Source organism: Pongo pygmaeus, chromosome 9 (assembly GCF_028885625.2).
Source record: "Pongo pygmaeus isolate AG05252 chromosome 9, NHGRI_mPonPyg2-v2.0_pri, whole genome shotgun sequence".
NCBI classification, from domain to species: domain Eukaryota; kingdom Metazoa; phylum Chordata; class Mammalia; order Primates; family Hominidae; genus Pongo; species Pongo pygmaeus.
Genome location: NC_072382.2, coordinates 3,988,266 through 4,008,238, shown reverse-complemented (window position 1 = coordinate 4,008,238; position 19,973 = coordinate 3,988,266). Strand labels below are relative to the sequence as shown.

Genomic DNA, 19,973 nt, shown 5'->3' with positions numbered 1-19,973 from the left:
CAAAGCAGCTCCCTTCCCATCAGCTCCTACGAGCTTGGTCCAGGGCCATGAATGAATGCTGAACGATTCTGGAGAAGGATCTGGTCTAAGGCCAGGAATGAGGCTGCTCCCCGCCCTCACCTCCAGCTCCAGCCAGACTCTCTGCCCCTCCAGGTCATGTGACTTCTCCTTTACCAGCTGTCCCCCAGGGGACATCCTGAAGTCTGGTCCCGGGGAAGGAAAATGTTTCCTGAGGCTACGTATCTTCCTGAAGCTGCCCCCATCTTGGTGGACTCCTTGGTCAGGGCAGCCCATGTGCCCGGTGGTCCTAAGGACGAGGGTATACTGATGCCTCCATCTGGCACCTGGATCCACGGAGAACCGGGGACCAGAATCCCATGAACTGCTGCTGCTTCATTAGCTGTTTAATTTGTCCCTTCTGGCTTGGCTAAAAGCAACAGCACTTAGGTACACACGCGTACAAATTCTTCCTTTTCTGTCTGAAGCCTCCATAACGTCTTTTCACTTACACTTATCAGAACCAGAATTAGAAACCTTTCCTCTGTGCAACTTAATTCTATCCTGCGTATTCTTACGAGGCTCCGATATTTGAAATCCCAAAAGGCACTTCAAGAAAGGACTCTCGATTCTCTGTCTGAATTCGGGCTCAGCTCAAAAGAGGGTCTCAAATGCAGAGAGTGGTGAGGGAGAGAGGCTGTTATCTGTGGTGGCTGCTGAGGCTCAGAGAGGTGCCGTGGCTGGTCCAAGACCACATGGAAAATTCCGGATTGAAACCCTCGTCCCTCTGGGATTTGGTCAAATGCTTTTTCTTCAGCTCCACTACCCAGGTGCCTTTGCATATTAACACAAATTAAGATTTCTGTGACTACTTCCTGACTCCAGTGCCAGTAGCTAGAAATTCCGGGGTTGAATCCCTTTCCCCAAAGGCCATGCGGGGCCCCCCTCCCAGGCTTATGGAGGACCGATGGGCTCTGACAGCAGGACACCGGCGGTGGGACCCTCTCTCCTGGCACCAGCTGAGTGGGGCCTCGGCTGGGTTCCTGCAGTTGCCTCCAGGCCTGGAGAGCCAGGGACTCCCCAGAGAAGGGCACAAGCAAGGAGTCAGGGAAAGCAGAGTCCACAGGGATCTCAGGCCTCTCCCAGGAATGGTGACAGAGCTTCCTGGCTTTTGAGGGTAGCCAGATGTTTCTCCGAGTTTCAGGACCCTGATGTTGCAACTGTGCTGTGCTGTGGCCCACTCGGTGGTAGATGATGTGCAGCTCTCCAGTGCGAGGCCCAGGGGCCGGTGCTGTGCCTGCCAGGGCTCCAAGCTCCCTGGCTAGCCTTGGGATAGTCAGCCCAGGCACCCCAATGTCTATCCCGAGCTCCCCAGCTAGCCTGGGGATAGATAACCTGGGCAGCCTGATGTCTATTCTGAGCTTCCTGGTTAGCCTCGGGATAGACAGCACATGCACCCTGATGTCTATGAAGCCAGCCATGACTCTAAATGTGAAAAGGCAGGTGCGCTAATCAGGCATCCTGGTCGAAAGAAGGGCTGTGGTCAGCTGGGGAGGAGACCGGGCTTCGGGGGCTGCTGGAAGAGTCTACGAAGAAAGTTGGGGAGATGGACGGAGGTGCGCTGAGAAAAGGAACACCCTGAACAGTGGACCGAGAGGTGGGGAAGGGACAGCTCCTGCCTGTGAGCTGCCTGGAAGGGGCTTGGAAAAGAGAAAGCCGGAGAGGCAGGTGGAGCCACTCAGAATCAGGAGCTTCTGAGACTTCCATTCAAGTCACCTGGAAGCGGGCATGCCCCCTCGGTGAGGCCGGGGGCACGTGCTCATGGAACACAGAAGTCAAGACTCTTCTCTGCTCCTCGCCCACCCCTGGGCTTGCCCCCTATGCTGGGATGGGGAGACCCTGGGCTGGGGCTGGGGAACACGATGTCTGCTCCCATCAGTCTGTGTACCCTCACCAGAACCTCTGCCCCACTGACGCATAGATTTTCCCTCCACAGAAAAAGGAGGACTGAAGGGGCTAGGGTCCCAGCTGCCACTTGTGGATAGGCATCCTGAGAGGATAGAGCTCCCGGGGCCATCAGCCACAGTTGCCCAGGTGCAGAATCTCCAAGGGGGATTTCTGGCTGGGTCTGTGAGTCATGAGACTAAGCAGGGGTTCCCAAGATTCCCAGAACCCTTTCACATTCTGAGTCTGGGTTCCCTGGGATCACCAACTTTTGGGCGTCCCAACCCCAAACGACAATTACTTCTGGAAGCACCTTGAGAGTCTTTCTTTCCTTTTGTCAATAGAAATAGAACCTCTGTCTGTCACCCAGGCTGAAGCACAGTGGCCTAATCATAGCTCATTGCAGCCTTGAACTACCAGGCTCAAGCCATCTTCCCATTTCAGCCTCCCAAGTGGTTGGGATTACAGGCATGCACCACCATGTTTGGCTAATTATTTTATTTTCTAAAATTTTTGTAGAGATGAAGTCTCACCATCTCACCCAGGCTGGTCTTGAACTCCTGGGCTCAAGCAATCCTCCAGTTTCGGCCTCCCAAAGTACAGGGATTACAGGTGCGAGCCACCTTGCCTGGCCAAGAGTCTTTCTACAGCTTCACCATGAAGCAGGTGGGTGAATCGGGGTACAAGATAAACACAAATCTTAAAACAATGGCTAATGGGGTTGGTTACAGTATCTCACGTCTGTAATTCCTGCACTTTGGGAGACTGAGGTAAAAGGATGACTTGAGCTTAGGAGTTTAAGACCAGCCTGAACAATATAGGGAGACCCTGTCTCTATCAAAATAATAATAATAATAATAATAATCATCATCATCATCATAGTAAACTCCAGGGAGCTTGGATTGTCCTCTTCTGGGTAGATCCCAATAATCTTTCTCCCCAGGTGGATGGGTGAGCACAGAGTTCTAGAATTCCAGAGCTCTTTTGAGCACACTAGATCCTTTGGCTTTAATTTTTTTTAAGAGACCAGGTTTTGCTCTGTTGCCCAGGCTACAGTGCCATGACCCCATCATAGCTGTGGCTGCTCACTGCAGCCTGAAACTCCCAGGATCAAGTGATGCTCCCACCTCAGCCTCCTGCACCCAACTAATCATTTGTTTATTTTTTGTAGAGATAGGGTCTTGCTAAGTTGCCTAGGCTGGTCTCAAACTCTTGGCCTCAAAGGATCCTCCCAGCCCAGCCTCCCAAAGTCTTGGGATTATAGGTGTGAGCCACCACACCCAGCCTGGATCCTTTAATTCACTTGCAGGAAGGGAACCCTTGCTAGAGAAGGAGAAAACATCAATGTGAATTCCCCAAGCCCCCAGGGGGACACACTGAGGACCAGGGTTAAAGGATGACTCACTGGCATGATGCTGGCAGGTGAGACAAACAGCATGGAGAAGGAGGAGGGAGGAGGAGGAGGAGGAGGAGGGAGGGAGGGAGTGGGGAAAGGGAAGGAATGAGCAAGGGAGAAGGAAGTGGAGGAGAGAAGAATGGATGGCTCTGCGCAGCCCATTCACCAAGTGTTTCCAGGCCTGGTGAGCTCCCGGGTGGGACGGGAGAGGGGTCACTACAGTGTGGAAGGCAGGCAGAAAGGCCCCTGGGGTGTGCCTGTAGCTAGGAGCTGGGAACCAGTTCTACAGCCTACAAGCAAGGGATTTAATATATATCTCAGAGTGATGGGGAAATTGATTTTCCTTGATAAAATGGCCCAGTGAAAAAGATCATGACAGAAGCGGCCAAGGATTCCTTTCCTTGGCAGTGTCTGGTCACTGCCGCAGGCTGAGATGTGACCTTGTCATTAATAGGTCACAGAACAGGAGCAGGGGCCAGCTGGGCTAGTCTGTGCAGAGGCAGGCTTAGGTCAGAGGTAGGGCAGACCCCAAAACTTGCTTGCAAAATCATCCAAGAGCACAGGGGTGAGGGGTGGCGGTGCAGGGAGAGGACGGTGATCCCCGCGTCTTTGCTGAAAGGCGGCAGTGGCTTATCCTCATGTCCACAGGAAAGGCCACCTCTGTGCCATCTGTCCACACTGGCCCAGCATCTGCGAGCACAGGAAGCCAAGCAGCTGGCCTGATCCTCCAGGAGGGCAGAACTGCGTGGATTTTGCAGGAGTGAGGGGAGGTCCCTAGGAAACAGCTGCAGGTGAACAGCAAACTGCAGGGCAGGCAGGAGGCAGGTGGAGGGGAGGCCGGGCTTACATACGGCCTGTGGGAGGGGAGGGCAGGAGCCAGGGTCCCAGAGGTCAAGGTGGCAGAGAGAAGCAGTGTTATGGGCAGCCTTAGCAGGAGTGAAGGGGCGGCTCCGAAGTCAGGGCTGTCAGTTCCAGCCCCAGGTCCGTCCCCACCCTGGGGACCCTTGTCAAGTGTCTGGACTCCAGGATCCTCATCCTCCTGGGCCGAAAACGGGGCAGTGAAGGTGTCTCCCTAACAGGGCTATCATTAGGATTGAGCACTGAGCCCAGGCCTGGCTCTGAAACGGCTGAAGGCACAGGAGCTATTTTTGCTGCTCAGATCAAGGCAGCAGTTGCCTCCTCCTCCAGGAAGCCATCCTGACTCTACACCCCATTGGGATTTAGCACCCCCTAATGCTGACCTCAGCCTTCCCACCCTGATACCTACGGCAGGTATAACATAAATGTCCTCCATCTGTAGGAAACCAACAGCCAAAAGTCCAGCTCCTCAGCTATGGCACAAAGTCCTGGTCCACCTGACCCCCGGACCTGGCGCAGGGCCTCCATCTGGAGAAATGATATGGGCGGGGAGAATCCAGAACCTGACCCGAGCAGGCAGGACCAGACCAAGAGAACAAAGGGGGCCAGGAAAGGGGGCAGAGGCCACACAAGACTCCGGGAGCCCACCTGAGAGGGCGCGCTGTGGTGTGGAGCAGGACAGAGCAAAACCAGGGGGCCCTGGAAAGCCTCCAGGGTGCACCTCACCGCCCTCCTGGACCCACGCCGGAGGCACAGAGAAGGGGTGGGCAAGACCACGTGGAAACAAGACCCGGCCTCCACCTGGGTTAGGACATGTGCCCTGAAAGGCAGGCGGGGCTGGGGAGGCCCAGGCAAGGGGAGAAGGCGCTGAGGACACTGGCAGGGCACGGAGGGGAGAAGGTGCTGAGGACACTGGCAGGGCACGGAGGGAACACCTTACAACAGGGGACCCGGAAGGAGGAATCTGCCTTGGTCGTGACCCTTCGTGGTCTTCAGCCCTCTGCAGGAGTCAGAGCTGAGGAACCAGAGGCCAACCTGCTGGGCCAGAGTCCTTGGTCTCAGAAGGGTGAGAACAGAGCTCTGCAGGGAGCCAGGAGCAGGGGCGGGTGGCGCTCAGGGGCAAGGGAGGAACTTTCTGGGAGAATGGACGTAGAGAGCAAGAGCAGAATGCACCAGCCCACGCCTGGCTCAGGCCAGTGCACTAGGGCACACCCTGTGAGTGCCCGAGTAGTGTTTCCCACCAGGCTGGCATCTACCCCACCAGAAAGGGCTCGGAGCTGTGATAATAACGGGGTCAGGGGGTGCTTCTCATACCTGGTGGGCAGGGGCCAGACAGGCTAAAGTCCTGCAATGCGTGGAACGGGCCCCTAGGGATTTTGAGTGACCCACCAGATGTTCCGACAGATGCAAAATCTGTTTATCTGCACAACCTCCTGCGTGTGACTTAGAAACACCACACAAATCTGCACAGCTTTAATATTCTCCGAATTTTCCAGGAATGCAATGAAAGACAGCATGGGCTTTGTTTGGTTTGGAACTTTCCTAAGAGCTGTTGACCATTTTGGAAGCCAGCCCTGCCTTGGACCACACCCAACCTATGGCCGAGCATCTCCCAGCTGCCAGAGGAGCTCTGGGGTTCATGGTGACTGGATTGGAAGGGAATGACCATTGAAACTGCACTGGGTCTTCTGGGGTGGACCCCTCGCTGCCTACAGTGTCCGGTCTCCCCCACCGAGCGTTCCTGCTTTGTAGAACAGTGTTCCTGCTTTGTAGAACAGGATGGGCATCTTTTCTTTTCTTTCTTTTTTTGAGACGAAGTCTCGCTCTTGTTGCCCAGGCTGGAGTGCAATGGCACGATTTCGGCTCACTGCAACCTCCACCTCCCGGGTTCAAGCGATTCTCCTGACTCACCCTCCCAAGTAGCTGGGATTACAGGCGCCCGCCACCACGCCCGGCTAATTTTTGTATTTTTAGTAGAGATGGGGTTTCACCATGTTGGCCAGGCTGGTCTTGAACTCCTGACCTCAGGCAATCCACCTGCTTCAGCCTCCCAAAGTGCTGGGATTACAGGTGTGAGCCACTGCGCCTGGCCGGGGGTCTTTTCTAAGTTCCATGTGTACATCAGGGTATGTTATCTAAGAGTTTCATTTGAGGATAATGAAGGAGATGTTATACAACACTTCTAAGAGAAGCTGGGGTCTCGTGTGGTTGGGAACCAGGGAACAAAGTCATCTCCTGTAAGTGGCCGGGGAGCGCTGTATAGAGGGGAACCGTGCAGGGACCGCATGGTGAGGGTCAGGCTAGGGCACAGTGGAGACTCTCTGAGCTTCTGCCCTTCTGCGGGGGATGGAGTGGGAAAGGCTCTTCTCTAGGGGCCCTAACTGCCCAGGACTGGGGAGCAAAGAGCTGAGAGCAGCTCAGGTTTGGGGAACAGTTCAACCCAGAAGACAGAAGGAGCCGATCTCTGTGCGCACTGTGGGGGATCCGCAGTGGGACACACTTCCCAGCAGCCACATGTCCACTGGGCAGGAGTCAGTGTGGCCAGGGACTCCGTGTCGTCCACCCAGTCCCCCCAAACAGTGCTCCATTTGGCTGAAGAGGGGACAGGCTGCAGGGCGGGCTCCAGTGAGTAAAGGGGCTGCACGGGAGGCATGGAGCAGGGGCGTGGACAGAACGTGGCAACGAACATGAACAAAGACAAGGCACACAGAGATGCACGCTGGGCAGGAGCCCTGGCCTCACTGTCACTGCAGCATCCCATCAGGACAGAATCCACAATTGCTCCGGGAGCACCATGTACACAGCATTCGGGGCAGGCCACACAAGACGGCCGATCCTCCAGCGGACACCCCCTGGGCGTCGGTGCTGGAAATCGGCCAAATGTAAAAATACCCTCCCAACCCAACACACTGGCCACCTGTGGCCCTTACACAAAGCTGGTCACCTTGGATCCCATCCCCGCCAGTCAACTCTGCTTTACAATTTGGAACAAAACTTCTAGACAGATACGCACGGGAGAAAGTAGGACCACAGCAACACGCACGTGACCGACCCCTTCAGCAGACATGAAAATGACACCAAGCAAGACTCCAGAGTGGCAGACGAACAACAGAGCTGGCTATGTCCGGATAAAACCAGCAGCCCGGCGTGTGGAGTCAGCACCGCACACACACAAACCGGAAACCACACGCAGACTTGCACAGCTCACTCGGTCCCGCGAAGGGGGACGAGACAAGACACAGGTCAGTCCCAACAGACAGGTCACAGAGGCGGCCAACTGCTCCCATATGCCTTGAAACTGCTGTGTCTGTTGGGGGTTTTCTGTCCTCCCTCTCCGGCAATTTGTTTTGAAAATATTCTATGGGAATCTGGTCAACAGCTGTGTGACTGCTGCAGAATACTAAGTAAAAATACAATCTCGACTTTCCTTGGGAGGGTTTGTTCTTAACATGCACAGGAGGGGACTTAATAACGAGGACCCCGACCACTCTGATCTAATGAAATGAAATAGGTGAAGATTTGGGGTTTTCCTTGGAAGCTGCTGGTTCTACTTGCAAACACAAAGGCTATTGTGTTTACTGCAGATCATCATTTGTGTCTCATTGGAAGGAGCACATTTCACAGTCAAAATGCCAGGTAAACTGAAATTTTTCAAATCAGATCTATTTTATTTCACAGCAGGTAGTATCTAGCAAACAGGTATATTTTTAAAGGATCATGGCTCAAAATCAGCCTGAATTTTACTTTCACATACACAATCACACAATCACACACACACACACACCCCTAACATATTACATTAAGCAATCTGTTTGAAAACACCACCCTCTATTCATCATCTATACATATCTAAAGCATAATTATACAGGCACCCGGTCTTGAAACCTAGCAACAGTATCCAAGTATTCCTTCGTCGGCTAATCAGGCACCCAAACTCACACATCAGCTCAATGTGCCTCCTTTTAAAATATAAAAACCCCTCGCTTCTCTCTCCATAGCTGCGGAAGGACAAGATGTATGAAAACAAACCTTGTTCGGTTGAGGAAGAACAACCCATGTCATTTAATCCATCTGACAGTGCATCTCCCCACAAAGCCGGGCAAAAGCAAAAACAACAAAGACCATAAAAAATAGGTTATCCCAGTCCAAAGCTTATCAGCTGGCAACATGCTTAATGTGTGCACGACTGTTTCGGACGCGGGCTCCCCAGCACCCAGACAGTCTTGCTGTTTGGGATCTCCATCGCACAGAAGCCATCGTCCAGGCTCTATGGCAAAGCTTTTATAACCTGCTGGGCTCATTTACTCGGCCGGCTAAACACTGGACGACAACAAGCAAGGATTAACTTTGGTATTCACGTCTGCATTTAAACCATCACTTTCTTTGAGTTGGCAAATAAAATCACCAAACAGAGGTCCCATTTAATTTTTTCTTTTTTTTTTAAGAGGAAGGGGACAGAAACAGCATCACAGCATCAGACAACAGCAACATACATGCTGGCTGGATTGTGAACAGAATGCTTCGCGGCAGGCTGAAACCTTTTAAAGAGATACACTTGAATCCATTTCTGGATTCTACAGACCTCAGAGCACCCATTCATCATCTCGCAGTGTTCATTGTCTTCTCCCCTAAAGCCATATCCCAGCATCGTAAGGGCACTGATTTCCTGGCACTGATTGCTTCTGTGTTTGGGAAACAAAGGATCCCTCCTCACTAGCAGGGAGGCCACTTGATCCTTTAAAGAGACTTTTTAAAGGAAAACATCCCATTGACCAGGCTGTACACGGCAAGTCAGAAAAATGTGTGGTATTTTAATTTACACACTTTGAAGCACCAACATCCACCCCACACCCACCTCCAGCTTGGAATTTGCTTCCACCAGACCCATATTGAGAAGTGTGACCCAACCCCCTAGAGGCAAAGGTGAGTCTCACCTCCATTTCTCGACAGGAGAGAGCTCTGCTTGTGAGCACCAAGGGTTTGCCCTGACGCCAAAGCATGAGCCAACAGCCTCAAGTTTAAGGGACAGGTCTTGCTTCATCCATATTTCTCCTAAGCTAAGTTGTATAAGACAAGTCTTGCTGAAGACCATAATGCAGAAACGCCATGATTCCTGAGGCTGACAGTGATAGACAAATGGCAGGCGGAGAACCTGAAGTCCTGCGGTGATCATCTGACACCACCCATCCCCACCCAAGAGGCCAGGAACAGACAAAAGATTCGCCCTGAGGAAGAAGGACTACAGCAGCACCCTGGAAGGTTATGGAGGATACGCGGTGGGGGAAGCCAAGCCACAGAACCTAGAATCAGGAAGCCACATGGCCACCCACGATCTAAAGCAGAAATCCAGAAATCTCTGGCTTGAGGACTCACGACATCAAACCCAACACAGCCCACTTCCTCCAACTGCCTCCTCTTCTCTGTGCCTCTGAGCTCGGCTGCTCCTGGACTCTGAAAATGTTCGAGTCAGATAAAACACTGCCCTCTCGCAAACACACTCAATCCAGCAACTGATTTGCCAATATGTGTCCCACCCTTGACACTCAAGACCAGGTACCAGGGAAAGCAGGTTTGAGGTCAAGAGCAGAAAGTAGGGTCGAGTATGGTGGTTCACACCTGTAATCCCAGGACTTTGGGTGATGCTGAGATGGGTGGATCACCGGAGGTCAGGAGTTCGAGACCAGCCTGACCAACATGGTGAAACCCCACCTCTACTAAAAATACAAAAATTGGCTGGGCATGGTGGCAGGTGCCTGTAATCCCAGCTACTCGGAAGGCTGAGGCAGCAGAATTACTTGAACCCAGGAGGCAGAGGTTGAAGTGAACTGAAACCGCTCCACTGCACTCCACCTGGGTAACAGAGGGAGACACCATCTCAAAAAAAAAAAAAAGAGAGAGGATGAGAGAAGGACTGACTTGGAGTGAACAAGAGCTGGGGGAGGAGCCATCCATCCAAAATGCATTGCCTGAGGCCCCACCACGTGCCCAGCACAGTGGGAACAGCAGAATCAGATATCACCTGTCCTTGAAGAGGTAACAGCCTGGGAAGACAAAAGTCATGAAGCAATGTGAGGCCCCTAGAGTGGGTGGAATGGTGGTCTTCAAAAAGATGGGCCCAAGTCCTAATCCCTGGGACCTAAACTGCACCCTCATTTGGAAACGGGGTCTTTTCAGGTGTGATGACTTGAAGGATCTCAAGATGAGATCATCCTGGATTTAGGGTAGACTCTAAATTCAAAGACTGGAGTCTGTATAAGGGAGAGGAGTAGGACCTCTGAGATACACACAGGGGAAGCCATATGAAGACAGAGGCGGAGGCTGGGGTGATGCATCCACAAGCCCAGGAACTTCAGAGGCAAGGAAGGATCCTTCCCCTGGGCCTGCAGAGGGAACCAGCCCTGTCAACACCTTGATTTTGGACTTCTGGCCTTCAAAACAGTGAGACAGTCAATTCCAGTTGTTTGAAGCCACTCAGTTGGTGGTCATTTGTTGTGGCAGCCCCAGGAACCAGGTACACAGCCCATCCCTGGGTCCTGAGCAGGCCCGCGAAAGATGTAGATGAGCAGAAACGCCTGGCAGGTCCTGAGAAGCAAAGGAGGAGCTGGTGCTGGGACATCCAGCATGAGACCCACCAGAGGGATTTGAAACCACAGTTCCAGAGGGCCCCTCGACCACCGAGTCAGACTCTTGAGGATGGCGCTGGGCACCTGCATTCCACACAAGCTCCCCAAGGGACTCAGATGCACCCCAAATCGTACAGGCCGCTGGGCACTGGGTGCCTCAGTGGGTAGGAGAGGGTTAGGGCAGGCGAGTCAGGATGACAGTCAGGACCAGGACCAGGAGTGGGGTGGTTCAGAAGCTGTCTTAGGGGCGGATGCCAGCAACATAGAAGGCTCCTGGGAATGGAGGATGCTGAGAGGGCAGGGGAGGGAGATGCAGCTGGAAGACTGGGGCCAGGACATGGGGGAGTGGGAGCTGCAACAGCCAGAGAAGCAACGTGTGCGGAAAAGCCTGTTTTCCTGAGCGGGTGTGGTGTGTGCTCCCGTTAAACAGCAACAGATTAGTAGCTCACTCCACCTAGGAAGGGTGCACAGGCTCCACCATCCTTCAAACATCACTTTTAGATCTGGGGGGTAGAAGGGGACAGAGGGATATTATCTTCCATGGTCATCCCCTCCCCCAAAGGGCCTGGGACATGCAAATATTTCTGAATCTCCAAATTAGCACAGGGTCTGTGAAAAAGGTGCTCAGTGAAGAGTTGTCACCAGGCTGGGCGCCGTGGCTCATGCCTGTAATGCCAACACTTTGGGAGGCCGAGGCAGGCAGATCACCTGAGGTCAGGAGTTCAAGACCAGCCTGGCCAATATGGTGAAACCCTGTCTCTACTAAAAATAGAAAAAATTGGGCTGGGCACGGTAGCTCATGCCTGTAATCCCAGCACTTTGGGAGGCCGAGGCATGCGGATCACAAGGTCAAGAGATTGAGATCAACCTGGCCAACATGGTGAAACCCTGTCTCTACTAAAAAGAAAAAAAAAAATACAGAGGCCAGGCATGGTGGCTCACGCCTGTAATCCCAGTACTTTGGGAGGCTGAGGAGGGCGGATTACCTGAGGTTGGGAGTTTGAGACCAGCCTGACCATCATGGAGAAACCCCGTCTCTACTAAAAATACAAAATTAGCCAGACGTGGTGGCGCATGCCTGTAATCCTAGCTATTCCGGAGGCTGAGGCAGGAGAATCGCTTGAAGCTGGGAGGCAGAGGCTGTGGTGAGCCAAGATCGCACCACTGCTTTCCAGCCAGGGCAACAAGACTGAAACTGTCCCCCCCCCAAAAAAAAAAAAATTAGCTGGGCATGGTGGCAGGCACCTGTAATCACAGCTACTCAGGGGGCTGAGGCAGAAGAATCGCTTGAACCCAGGAGGCGGAGGTTGCAGTGAGCCGAGATCGTGCCACTGCACTGCAGCCTGGGTGACAGAGTGATAGACTCCGCCTCAAAAAAAAAAAAAAAGAAAAAGAGTTGTCACGGGAAGATGGTGACCACACAGGTGTTTGAGCCGGTAAGAGTGCAGGCGTCTTCAGGACCTGCCATTTCAGGTACCTGACATGTGCAAGTACAGCCTGGGAGAAAGGATGCCTCTCCTCTAGCACAGGCAGTCTGCCATCCTCAGCATATGCGGGCTCCTCTCTAGATGGGAAGAGACTGGGGCCATTATCTTCCTGCTCGGTTGGTGGGAACAACCACCAACGGAGTGGCTGAAAACCACCAGAGGCTGGGCACGGTGGCTCACGCCTGTAATCCCAGCACTTTGGGAGGCCGAGGCAGGTGGATCACGAGGTCAGAAGATCGAGACCACAGTGAAACCCCGTCTCTACTAAAAATACAAAAAATTAGCTGGGCGTGGTGGCGGGTGCCTGTAGTCCCAGCTACTTGGGAGGCTGAGACAGGAGAATGGCGTGAACCCGGGAGGTGGAGCTTGCAGTGAGCCGAGATGGTGCCACTGCACTCCAGCCTGGGTGACAGAGCAAGACTCTGTCTCAAAAAAAAAAACAAAACTAAACACAAGAATTTACTATCTCATAGTTCTGAAGGCCAGAAGTCCAAAATCAACGTGTTGGCAGGGCTGGTTCCTTCTGCTGGTGCTCTGGATGGACAGCCTTCAAGGTCTCACAGTTGGAATTCTTTCGTTCTGTGATCCCACGGAGGTGACTCTGCAGCACCAAAAGCATGTCCACCTCCCTCCCTCTGTCAGTCTCCATCCCCCAGGGCAGAGGGCCAGGCTGCACCTCCCCTCTGAAAGTCTCCTGGGTGACCCTGATGGACCCTCACCCTGACACTGCTAAGAGCATTCTGGGAAGGAGCATTCCAGTGACAATTGAATATTTCATGGTGGGTGAGAAATGTCACAGAAGACATTCCTCTTTGAAATGTTAATGTGGAAGGTGGAGGAACCTAGGCTTTGCAGAGAAAACAACGGATTCTGTGGGTGAGAAGTTACTCTGAGCCCCGGGTGAGGGCAGGGGTGGCCAGGACCTGTTCTGACTAAAACATGATGTCTCTTGAAAGCTCAGAGGATGAGCAACTCGAGCCGCCCTGGTGAGAGACCACTGTGAGCTACAAAGGCTTCCCTCAGGGGCTGCCAGGCAGCACAGTCATGAGGCCGGGACCTTAGTCCATCAGTATATCCGTTCTCAGACAACTCTCTCCAGCTGCCAGGCTCCACCCCATGTGGTCTCAAGCATCATCTTCCTCCAGGCCTACCCCTGCCTTCTAAGCACAGCTGGGGAGCTGGCTGGGAGCTGACAAATGCTTAGCTCTAGTGATCCCAGAGCAAGGGAGCCTAGATGAGGAAGCAGAGAGGAGAGACCCCTCTAACTATGGTGGAGGGGGGACCGCCCTGTTGGTGTTCTGTGGCCCAGGAAGCCTCCTCTTCCCTCCGCCCACCTTCCCAGCTCTGGTTCTAGGCCCAGCCTCTATGAAGCCTCCCCAGCCTGCCCCATCCCAGTCCACACTGATGCCTGCAGCTCTTGTATGGTGGAAGGTTTTTCTCAGCTTCACCAGGGAGGCTGCAGGGTGTGGTGGTTGAAAGGACAGGTTCTCAAGGTAAGTACTTCAGCATCAGATGGACATGGGGTTGAAATCTGGTTTGCCCAATTCCTCCAGCATGTGGCTTTGGAAAAGTCCTGAATGTAAGATGCCATCGGTGCCCTGCCTGCATCTCCTTGGCACTCACTGTTCCCAGGTATGTGCACTGCTTATCCCCACAGGCCCCTGCAATTCTCCAAATCCCTGATGGGGGTCTTGGTACCCAGAGGGAGCATGCATAGGAGCTGGAACTGGTGGGTAAATACATGAACTTTACTGGTGGGTAAATACATGCCCAGGCACACCCTCTGCAGGTTCCCGGAAGACCCCAGGGGCCTGAGCCTCCGGGGCCCACAGAGTCAACTGCTCATGAACACATGTGTACAGCTGGTGCCCTGCCCTTCCCTGACTTCCTTCCCTAAGTCCCTGCTGGTGCTTCCTGTATCACCTCCACAATAAAAAACTTGCCCTCAAATCCTCACCTCGAGGTCAGCTTCCAGGGGAGCCCCACCCCAAATGCCATGTCGCCTAGGCTCTTCTTCACATGGAGACCACAACTGCATCTGGACGTGGAGGTTTGCATGGCTGTGATGCTGTACGTGAAGTGCTGGCCTGTAGTACTTGGTAAGTGCTAACTGTTTTCACTGTGGTTATTCATTCATTCACCCAGAAGTAGGGCAGCTTTCTTAAACAATGGGCAAAGACCTGCATGCAGGAGTTAGCAAGACCCATGCAGGCAAAAAACACACAAGCTAGTGGGGAAGAGAGCATGAGACCCTCCCCACCACATACCCAGCACCTGGCCCCTGCCAGAGGGGCTATGCAAAGTGGGGGTGACCACAGGGGAGGGGAGAAGCAACTGGGTTCCAACCTACAGGTTTAGTTAAGAAGGCATTAGTTCAGGATTTCACAACAGATTCACCGTGCTTGGATCAATCAACACATTGAGAGGCGTCAGGTTCCTAGAGGACTCACAGCCTCCACACCCTTCATCTCTCTCTCCGGGAAACTTTCAACACAATTGATTTGAATGGCACAGTTTGCATTGATGCCAATTTGCTAGTTCATAATCATGAACCCTTAGACGACTCAGATGAAACAAGAGGTTTTTTTTCTTCTTCTTTGTAGATGCACAAGGAACCGCGTGGGCAAGTATAGATTTTCTAAACTATCCTTTCCCTTTGGGGCCCTGGGAAAGCCCAAAAATCAGGGAAAAACAGACACTGACTCCGTGTGTAAGCTGATTGTAAAAGCCAGTCCTGCTTCTTTCCTGCAGAACTGGGGATTTTACAAACATACAGACATGAGAGACTCAAACTCGATCCTTGCACTTCGAAATATGTTAGTCACGTGAGCCTGTGGTGGGTGCCCCCCTCTCTCAATAGGGGGGTGCTGTTTACAGTTAATAATTGATCAGAACAGGTAAAGGGTAATTAAAATGTATTCACCCAACAAATGGGCATTCCTTTTATAATAATGAAAACCTCTCTGTTCCTAAAGAGGTGTCTGCATCATAAATAGGGAAGGTATTAATAATAATTATATCTCAAAACTGAAAAGACAACAAATGTCTCCCAAGCTGGATTGTGAAATCAACTCGGTGCTTCAATGTACTTGGAAAGTCATCCTGGTTTTTGTTTTGTTTTGTTTTTGTTTTTGTTTTGAGATGGAGTTTAGCTCTTGTTGCCCAGGCTGTAGCGCAATGGTGCAATCTCAGCTCACTGCAACCTCCACCTCCCAGGTTCAAGCGATTCTCCTGCCTCAGCCTCCCGAGTAGCTGGGATTACAGGCACCTGCCACCACACCCAGCTAATTTTTGTATTTTTAGTAGAGACAGGGTTTCCCATGTTGGCCAGGCTGGTCTCAAACTCCTGACCTCAGATGATCCACCCGCCTTGGCCTCCCAAAGTGCTGGGATTACAGGCATGAGACACCGCGCCTGGCCCCTCCTGTTTTTGAGTAGGGGGGTTTAGTGGCTGGACCTTATCTTCTCAGAAGGGAGGAATGGTGGCTATGACTCCATGGGGCAATGCTTAGGGTCAGGGGTAGCAGCCCCAGTATCTCTCAGCTCCATGTGGAGGGCTGGGATAAGGAAGCCACTTCACCCCTTCCTCTATGCAGTACAGGCCCCAGTGAGGGTAGCCCAATGGGGTAGCCCAAGCTTCTTACCATCCCAGACAACTCAGGATCCGTGGAGCTGGTGGTGGCTCTGCCTCCAGGGGTGCCAACAACAACCCCTGTCATCATGGGTGGGACCTGTGCTCACGCTCCCTCACCTCCCTTCTTCACTGTGTGCCCCTAGTCAAGAGAGTCCCACTCCCTTCACAGCAGCCGATATTTTTAGCTCTCAAACCAAAGCTAGCCCGTGTGCTGCTCTTTCATATTAGGGAGGCAGCAGGAAGACAGTCTCTGGCATTCTGAGAGCTCAGTTCATTTTCTAAATCATTTTGCAGACATTAACTCATCAATCTCTATAATGCGCTCATGGAGGTGCTGATGCAGCCCTGGCAGAACCCTGGATCTCAGAGCAATTAAGTGATTTGCCCTGGCTCACAGGAGGGATGTGCAAGTCAGTGTCAGGTGCAGCCTTTGGGAGGCCCCTAGGCTCTGCACAGGTGCTTGATGATGCAAGCCATGGATTTGGCTCTGCATCTTCGTGCGGCTCTCCAAGGTGGGGCAGGTACCGGCCGTGGTCGATGTAGGGCACACATGCCACACGGTAAAGCCTCGACAGCCAAACACAGTTCTGCTTTCCCTGATGCCAAAAATGAGGTGAGGGGCACAGGCAATAAACGACACCCAGGAGCACCCCCCTGACCCCTTTGATGGGGTGATGTCATCTTCGAAAGCTCACCACTGCCGGTCCAATGGGACTGCTCCCCGCTGCAGGTCCTGTGGAAGCGCGGGGCTGGAGGAAACAGGCCAGTGGGCTCATCCAAGTTGCAAGACTGGGCCCAGCCGATGGCAGGGCGATGGGAGAGAGGAGGAGCCCCAGAGACTGTCCTCCTGGTTGGCACAAGGGGTACTAAAAAGGGGAACGGCCATCAGCACAACTGCGGAGGAAGTGAAGCAGAGGCAACCAGAGGGGAGCCGAGAGGATGCCACTTGCTCTCTCTCCACCCTCATCGGGTCGCCAGCTCTTTGCCTAAATAGAAGCGTGGATGTTACGGCACCTTCCAATAAACACATCCAAATCAGCTGCAAATTAATTTGTTTCAGCAATCAAGAGCCGTGCCCTACATCCCTTGCTTGATGCTTAGCACATTCTCCAGTTTGATTTCTTTTCTTTTTAGATTTTTAAAAAAGATGTCATATTTTTAGAGCAGTTTTAGGTTCACAGTAAAACCGAGCAGAAGGAATAGAGCTTACCCAGAGAGCCCCTGCCCCTCACGTGCAGTCTCCCCAGTCATCAACATCCCCCTGGAGTGGGCCATTTGTTACAACTGAGAGCCTACAGTGTCAAAGTCCATAGTTTACATTAGGGTTCACTCTTGGGCTTGTACATTCTACCAGTTTGGACAAATGCATAACGACGTGTATCAATTTTTATCATTAATTGGGAAAATCAGATACATACATCAGATAGGGAATCCTAGCGCCAACGCTTAGCATAAATTAAACACTTCCTGTTCCTCTCCCCATTTTACTAAATCAATGATGTTCACATGGAAAGAAACCTTGCAACGGGGGCTGTCAGAATAGATCAGAACATTATCCTTCTAGAGAGGCACGTTTCAGACGGCCTAACCTCTAAGGTCTTCCTTAGCCCCATCCCCACTATAAGTTAAAAAAAGTTAAGACCAGAGACAGAAAATGGGCTAATACTATGTTAAGTTTTGCTAAAAGCAGGCTCTAAACCAATCTTAGGAGCATTTTAAAAAGCTGGTGAGTGACTGATTCCTCAGAGCATCTCCAAACCAAATCCCAACACAGTTTCTCCACGTGCCTACTCACCAATGTCTGTTTCCTTGTGGTTCTTGATGTATTCTGCCAGCTCAAAGTTGCCTGCTATTATGGCCACCTGCAAAGTGAAAATCACATTAAGTTAAGTGTCACCTGCAGAACAATGATTTCTGCATATACTATTACATCACTGAAGGCCTAACACCAAAAGGAGTCCAATCACAACTCTTAAAATGGCAGCCGCAATATCTAGCAACACTCATCCACTCACCTTGCCAACCACCACACTTGCTTCTCTCAAAGCAGTTGGCTGTTCTATGATGATAAGGTTGTCATTGCTCTACAACCTATATGAGTGGGGGCCTCTGTCCAGAAGGCATGTGGGGCAAATTACCCAGAGAGCAGCTGAGGATTCAACCAGGCCTGAGTCTGGAAATCTCCCCATTGACTATGTCCTGTGTACCCACGGGGCTTGATTGGTTCCCGCTCTCATACCCCGGAGCCCCGTTTATCTGATTAGATGCATGCCAATCTACATAACTGGAGAAAAGGGGAAACCTCAAAAAAAGCATTTAAAACTCATCAGATTTCAGTTCTGTGGGAAAAATTCTATCCATAGATGTATGCACAGCCAGATGAGTGACAAAAAACCATCACCTACAGGAAATTGTTCCAACTCAGGCCCTACAGATCTGTTGCCTAAAGATACATGATCTTTGATATGGGAGAGCAGCCAGGCAGGTAAAGCCAAGTATCCTAGGATGGCCATGGAGACCCATAAGGAAGGCCAGGACCAGAGACCACACGGGCAAGGCACACAGTGTCTCAGAAGGAGAGACCTTGGGCTCAGGGCCAATGCATATAACCCACAAAAGAGCCAGGCATTCAGATGCCAGCCTGGAGAAATACACATACATCTACAATGTGCTGATGTCAAGTCATAATGCAAGTGGACCTTATCCAATCAGCTGGGGGCCTTATGAGCAGAAATTGAGGTTTCCTATGGAAGAAGTTTTTCCTTAAGACTAAGGCATCAACTCCTGCCTGAGTTTCCAGCCTTACCTACTGATTTCAAATTGGCCAACCTCATAATCATATGAGCCAATTCTTTACAATAAATTATAAACAAATGCAGACTTTAGTGCCAGGAGTGGGGTGTGGCTGTAACAAATATCTGTAACATCTTCTTGTGTTACAGATATCTGTAACATCTTCCCAACATGGGCTTACTTCATTTGTTTAATTTAAATCAACTTTTCTTCTTGTGAGGTGATCTGGTAAGGTAGGGTGGGTGATTTTTGGTTTTGTGTTTTTTTCTTCCTTACTTAGGGCATCTGTAGGCCTCAAAGGACTTTTCCTTTAGGTCACATTCCTCAGAAAGTCGTCGCTCTTCAGTTTTTATTTTTTCTTAAAGAATATTTTTAAAGCTCAAATTTATGTAATAATTTGGGACTTTATTTAGAATGATTGGCCGTTGGCAGCAGCAGGCTATTCTGAAATGTCTCATAATATACACACACACACACACTTTTTTTTTTTTTTTAGGCAGGGTCTTGCTCTGTCATCCAGGCTGGAGTGCAGTGATGTGATCTTGGCTCACTGCAATCCCTGCCTCCCAGGCTCAAGTGATTCTTGTGCCTCAGGCTCCCAAGTATCTGGAATTACAGGCATGTGCCACTGTGTTTGGCTAATATATGTACATACATATATATGTATTTTTTTTTTTTTAGTAGAGACAGGGTTCTGCCATGTTGGCCAGGACGGTCTCAAACTCTTGGCCTCAAGTGATCAGCCTGTCTCCCAAAGTGCTGAGATTACAGGCATGAGCCACTGTGCCTGGCCAAATATATACACACACACACAAACACACACACACACATATATATATATATATATTTTTTTTTTTTTAATAAATATGCTGTTGGTGAAAAAAACCAAATATCTAAAAATATTATGGAAATGCTTTGGAACTGGGTAATGATTACAGGCTGGAAGAGTTTTGAGGTGCATGCTAGAAATACGAATGTTAGAATGATTCTGCTGAGATATCAGATGGAGATGAAGAACACGTTACTGGAAACTGGAGGAAAAGTGATGCTCGTTCTAAAGTGGCAAAGAACTTGGCTCAACTGTGTTCTAGTATTTTTGTGGAAGGTAGACTGTGTAAGCGATAAAATCAGATATTTAGCTGAAGAGATTTCTAAGCAAAGTGCTGAAGGAGCAGCTGAATCCTCCTGACTGCTTACAGTAAAATGCAAAAGGAGAGAGATGAATCGAAGAAGGAATTGTT

General features: G+C 51.2%; 1 protein-coding gene across 1 annotated transcript in view; it reads right to left on the bottom strand.

The window, feature by feature from the left end:
• SHANK2 (SH3 and multiple ankyrin repeat domains 2) overlaps window positions 1-19,973 on the bottom strand; it is a 669,064-nt gene that overhangs the window by 417,771 nt on the left and 231,320 nt on the right. The window contains exon 11 of the mRNA XM_063670714.1: window positions 17,735-17,801. Within this exon, the coding sequence (XP_063526784.1) occupies window positions 17,735-17,801 (67 nt within the window). The remainder of the gene's footprint in view (window positions 1-17,734; window positions 17,802-19,973) is intronic.